The sequence below is a fragment of the Nannospalax galili genome, unplaced genomic scaffold (assembly GCF_000622305.1).
Source record: "Nannospalax galili isolate Female #2095 unplaced genomic scaffold, S.galili_v1.0 scaffold310, whole genome shotgun sequence".
Taxonomy (NCBI): domain Eukaryota; kingdom Metazoa; phylum Chordata; class Mammalia; order Rodentia; family Spalacidae; genus Nannospalax; species Nannospalax galili.
In genome coordinates, this window is record NW_008328488.1 from 72,668 (window position 1) to 77,771 (window position 5,104).

At 56.0% G+C, this 5,104-nt stretch overlaps 1 protein-coding gene across 2 annotated transcripts in view; it reads right to left on the reverse strand.

Annotated features, from left to right (window-relative positions):
• Slc6a5 (solute carrier family 6 member 5) overlaps positions 1-5,104 on the reverse strand; it is a 52,333-nt gene that overhangs the window by 45,579 nt on the left and 1,650 nt on the right. The window contains exons 2-3 of one of the 2 annotated variants that reach the window (XM_008827205.1): positions 4,475-5,008; positions 1,609-1,747 (exon numbers count right to left, since the gene is read on the reverse strand). In XM_008827205.1, coding sequence (XP_008825427.1) covers positions 1,609-1,747; positions 4,475-5,008 — 673 coding nt within the window. The remainder of the gene's footprint in view (positions 1-1,608; positions 1,748-4,474; positions 5,009-5,104) is intronic. The other variant, XM_017796632.1, reaches the window with a different exon arrangement.

A 5,104-nucleotide genomic window follows, 5' to 3' on the forward strand; every position in this document is an offset into this window, starting at 1 on the left:
GGGTGGGGGGGGGCTTGGTAAATGTCAAGTAGTGACCTGACATGAGTCTAGGTCAATTCTGAGGCTAGGGACACCAGGGCCCAAGAAGGCTGTGCTCTGGGGAGGGGATTGCTTTACTAGTGCTTCTGCTGACTTCCGGTGGGGCACAAGGGGAGCTAGAGCTCCCCCAGCCAGGGAGGCCCAGCAACACTAACGGGGAATGAGCTGGGGAAGGTGAGAGGCTGCTTTACTCTCTCGGGATAGGAATTTCAAGGACAATTCTTATTGTGCAACCCACCTGGTCCTGGGGAGGAAGGGCTGAACTCTCCACCCTTGCTGCGGACTGTAAGACATCAGAGCCCAATCGCGCGGAAAACCCGCGGCCCAACTCAGGGCCGCAAGAGCCCCAGGAAGGACACTTGCACCTCAAATGCCCTCGGCTGTAATCCCTCCCCGCGCTGGATCCCACCGCCCCGAGCACCCCCTTTCTGGGCCCAGCAGCTTCAGGACGGCACCTCCTCCCACTTCCTGCGCTCAGGCCGGAGGACACCCTGCGGAAAACCCAATGGAAGCCCAGCTGGGACGCCTACATTGTATCGCTTCCTGGGCACCCCTGATCGCGAGCCCCCCCTCCCCCGCAGTCCTCGTAAGTACTTGTCAACGCGTGCTATTAGGAACTGGGGGTGCCAGGGGGTGACATATTTTTGCCTTCGTAAGTTACCGTCCCCTACTGGATCGCGGGTTCCTCCCCAGGCACCAATTCTGCCGGGTGCGGACCTAAACGGGCCAGAGGGCTGCGGAGCGAGGGGCGCGTTCCTGGGGTCTTCGGCCCTGCCGGACGTGAGAGGCACTGGACTTTCCACTTCGGACGGCAAGCGAGGGGACCCTGACTCTGCTGGGTCCCTTCCTGGTGTGAACTACCCAGGCCCAGCTAGGTCTAGCATCCGGGCAGGAGGTGAAGCTCCCCTCCCGTCTCTGAACGGTTTTCTTTTTTTTCAGAGGCAGAGACGTTCACCCAGTGAGGACACCCGATGGAAATTCGACTTCGTTAATGATTTCACTAAAACAAAATATGCCCTGCTTCTTCCAAGAACCGGAATGTTTGCGCGGGGTGCTCCGGAGAGACCTGGGGTAGGCACACTCCCACCTCCCCTGCGCTTGCACCGTCCATTCCGAGTGCGCTCTCTGCAACGGAGGCTGAGGCTTGGATTTCCGCTTAGAACCGCCAGGATTCGACTTCCAGGATCGCAGGGCCTCTCTCTGCGGGAGTGCTGTGTGCGTCCTGAGTACTGAACGTCTCACTAGAGTCGAACTTCCCTGCTCCTGAGTTCACCTGGCTACGGATCCAGTCTCCAGTCAGAACCAGGGGAGGGTCCCTGGAGGGCCGCCTGTGCCTTGCTGAACCCAGTCTCCACAGGAAAGCCTTGCAGACCAGCCCGAGCCTGTTCCATTTGCACCTGCACCCCGACTTTCCACTGGAGCCTACAGCGGCCTGGGCTAGAGCGTGAGGAGGCTACCCCGAGCTTCCCTCCCGACCCCTGCCTGACGGCTTAGGGTCCCCTTCCCTCCCAACAACCCTCCGGAACCCGCCCCGCTGTGCCGCAGGCGTAAAGAGCTGAAAAGCCGTACCTCCCCCGTTCTGGAAGGCCAGGTAGGGAAACCTCCAAACATTGCCCAGCCCCACTGCGTACCCCACCATGGACAGGATGAAGTCCAGTTTGCTGGACCAGTTCCCTCGGGCCTTATTCTCATCCCCTTGCTCGTCCTCCTGAGGGCGGAAAAGCACATTGTCGGACAGCAGACCCAGATAGGTCCTCAAGCAGGCCACATTCCGCCCTCCCCCCACAGCTGAAGGTCCTTCCCGGCAAGCAGACCCCCAGTTTTCAACAGAGGATGCATCGGCAAGCAGGACCCCAATGCTGAAGAAAGGATGCGTCTACAAGCAGAGCCCTCAATCCTGCTCTGTCTTTCAGCAAGCAGGCCCCAGGTTTTAGTCTAAAGAATGGGACCCCTGAACCTGTTTCCCAAATCATACAGTCCAGGCACTGTAACAAGCAGATTTCCACAAACCCTGTTCCTATTTGCAAGCACACACGTCCCTCTATACTCAACCCTTCACCAGGAGTTCATTTGGCAAGCAGGCCCCAACATCATGCCTGGATTTCCCAGCAAGCAGGTTCCTCCCGACCCCGCCACCCCCAAACCCTCACTGCAACCCTGCCCCGACCCTGTCTCCTCTTCAAATGTGTGCTAACACCAGTAATAAAAGAGTTGCAATGCTTAAAGCCAGCCAGGGCCCTGCCTCACTTTCTCTGCCAAAGCTTACAGGCAAAACCTTCCCAGTCCGCTAATTAAGGGTGGGGGGTGGGGGTGGATCCCTCAAGCCTGGAGCAAAGGAGATGGTCAAGATGGAGATTTGGAGATGAAACAGAGAGGGAGAACAGAAGAGGTAGAGACAGGCCACTTAAAACATGTCTGAGCTTGACATTGCGACTAAGTGGAGCCGATGCCAGGCAAGTCACTTGCTCTGAACCTGGTCTGAATCTACAAAATGGGAGCCCAGAATATGTCTCTGAGGTATCTGTCAGCTTCGGTGTCTGGGAATCTCTAGGGCTCACTTCTTCAAGCTCAAACAACTTGCTTACTAGGCAGTACCTGATTCTAGAATGCTTCATTCTCAAGTACCCAGCTGGGTAGGTAGCACCTTGGATAAACTCTGAGGACACCCAGACACCGCAGCCTCCACCTTTTTGGTCACCCTTCACCTAACAAGTAAGAGCCAGGGAGTGCCTCACATGATTGTTCTGGTCTTGGAGGACAAAGCAGCTGTGGTCAAGGGAGAAGGACTAAGCTCTGGAGAAGAACTGGGTGTGTGTCAGAAAGGCACAGGGCTGAAACAGACATGCTCTCAAGCACCTCCTCCTACCCCCCTCCTCCTCGAGTTCCTCCCCTACACAAACTGTCTCCACCCCTAACCCCCCCCAACAGGGCTGAAAGGGCCAGAGGGTTTCAAGTATTTTTGTCGCAGTGCAGGGGTAAGGAGAGGTATGTGAACACCATTGGGTGCATGCTATCAAAGCATCTAAAACATGCAGAACAGTGTTCCTGAAATAAATCCCCAAAGGAAAGAAATGTAAACTTAAGGTCATTCCTAGATACCCCAATGGCTGAACTTCTTCTTTGTTAGGTCTATGGGTAAATGAGGTGTGTGTGTGTGTGTGTGTGTGTGTGTACAGATGATCATGGACAAAGAGCTTGTAAACCCTACACTGCATATACTGGTCCTCTCACAGAGTCCACATGCTTAGCCCCCAAGTCTAGGGTTAGAGAAGAGCTTGAGGAAAGGCGGGCAGTGGGAAGGGAAGAGCTGTCATGGTTGAAACAGGACAAAAGAAAGGAGAAGTCAGAGAAAGAAGAGAGCCCTGGGGGAATGGGTTGCCTGTATCCCTGGCCCAGGGACTGGGGCTCTTCCATTCTGTGGGTTTTTTGTGCCTCCAGTTGAGGGGTAGTTGTGGGGTACATTCCAACGGGAGGGGAAGGGTATGAACTGAACCTTACTCAACTGAAACGGTCCATGTTAGGGAAAAATACAAAATTATAATGGCAAAATTCGATTCTGAGAAGTAGTGTTATGGTACACACGTTTAATCCCAGACCTTGGGAGGCAGAGGCAGGTGGATCTCTGTGAGATCCAGACCAGGCTGGTCTACACAGAGCTTTCTAGTCCAGCTTTGGCAACAGGGAGACTGTCTTAAAAAACAACAAACAGCCAGGCATGGTGGCACACGCCTTTAATCCCAGCACTTGAGGCAGAGGCAGGCGGATCTCTCTGAGTTCAAGGGCAGCCTGGTCTACAAAGCAAGTTCCAGGCCAGCTGGGGCTACAGAGAGACTGTCTCAAAAAGACCAAAAAATAAATAAATAAATAAATAAACAAAAATTAGATGCTGAGTTTTGGAAGGACTCAGGTTAAGATACCCTGGTGTTTGAACTTACACAGTCTGTCATCAACTGCCTCCCAGGTAATAAGGCTGGTTCACAGCAAGAAGCCCACAGAAGACATGACAGCCACCTCCCGAGCCCACAAAGGCTTTTTCTCTGTGTTTTTTTTTTTTAATTAAGGTTTTTATTTTTAATTTTAAAGAAATGAGAACAGCCAGCCATTGATGGGATGGGGATTCCTATCTGTTGCCAGGATTTATCTATCTGCTTCTATTTAATGGACCTGCACCTGGACTTCCCTATGGCTCAGGCAGGGAAGGGCAAGTCCCTGGCCCTGCTGGCGCCTCGCTGCAGCCCTTGCACTCTGAGCTGACGACCTCCACCCCAGACCTCCAGCTCCAGCAGTGCGAGCTTCCGAAGCCCCAAAGCTGCCTCCACATCCACCACCTGGCATTGCCAACCGGTCTCCCCATCAGCATACGTGCACCCGCCCGGCCCGGCCTCCCGCGCGGCTGGAGAGCAGCAGGCAGCGCGGCCGGGTGCGATCTGCTTACCTGTGTGGCAGTGGAGGCCACGCTGCCCGGGAGCACCGACGCGATGCCATCGGTACCCAGCACCACAGTGCTCTGGCTCATGTTCACCCAGCCCACGGCAGGGGTGTTGTTGCGCTCCAGCGTGCCCTTGCCCACACTCACGTTCGCGTCCTCCTCCAGGCCTCGCAGAGCCGGGATCTTGCAGTGCAGCGCGTTGCCCGACCCGGCGCTGGCAGAAGGGGCGTTGGCCTGCGCGCTGTGCCCTTCGCTTACGTCCCGGAGGGCCGCCGAGGTCGCCTGTGCCCGGGGGCTGCTGAGTTTACAAAACCCCACCCCTGACCGCTCTGACTCGCAGGCTCGCGCATCCGCAGACTGGAAAGTTTGGGCGCCGGTGGAAGCTGACCTAGGCACACGTGGAGGCGGCACAGCGGCCGCGGCGGTCAGCTCCTGCTCGGGGCTGGTCCTGGGCGGGCACGGGCTATCCCGGTGGCCAGGCATGGCTGCCTCCAGGCTGTTGGCTGGCTGTTTATTCGTTTCCTTGGGAGCACTGCAATCCTGCAAAAACAACGGTCAAGTTCGTGCGAGGGGGGGAAAGGGGAGAGGGAGAGAGAGAGAGAGAGAGAGAGAGAGAGAGAGAGAGAGAGAGAGATA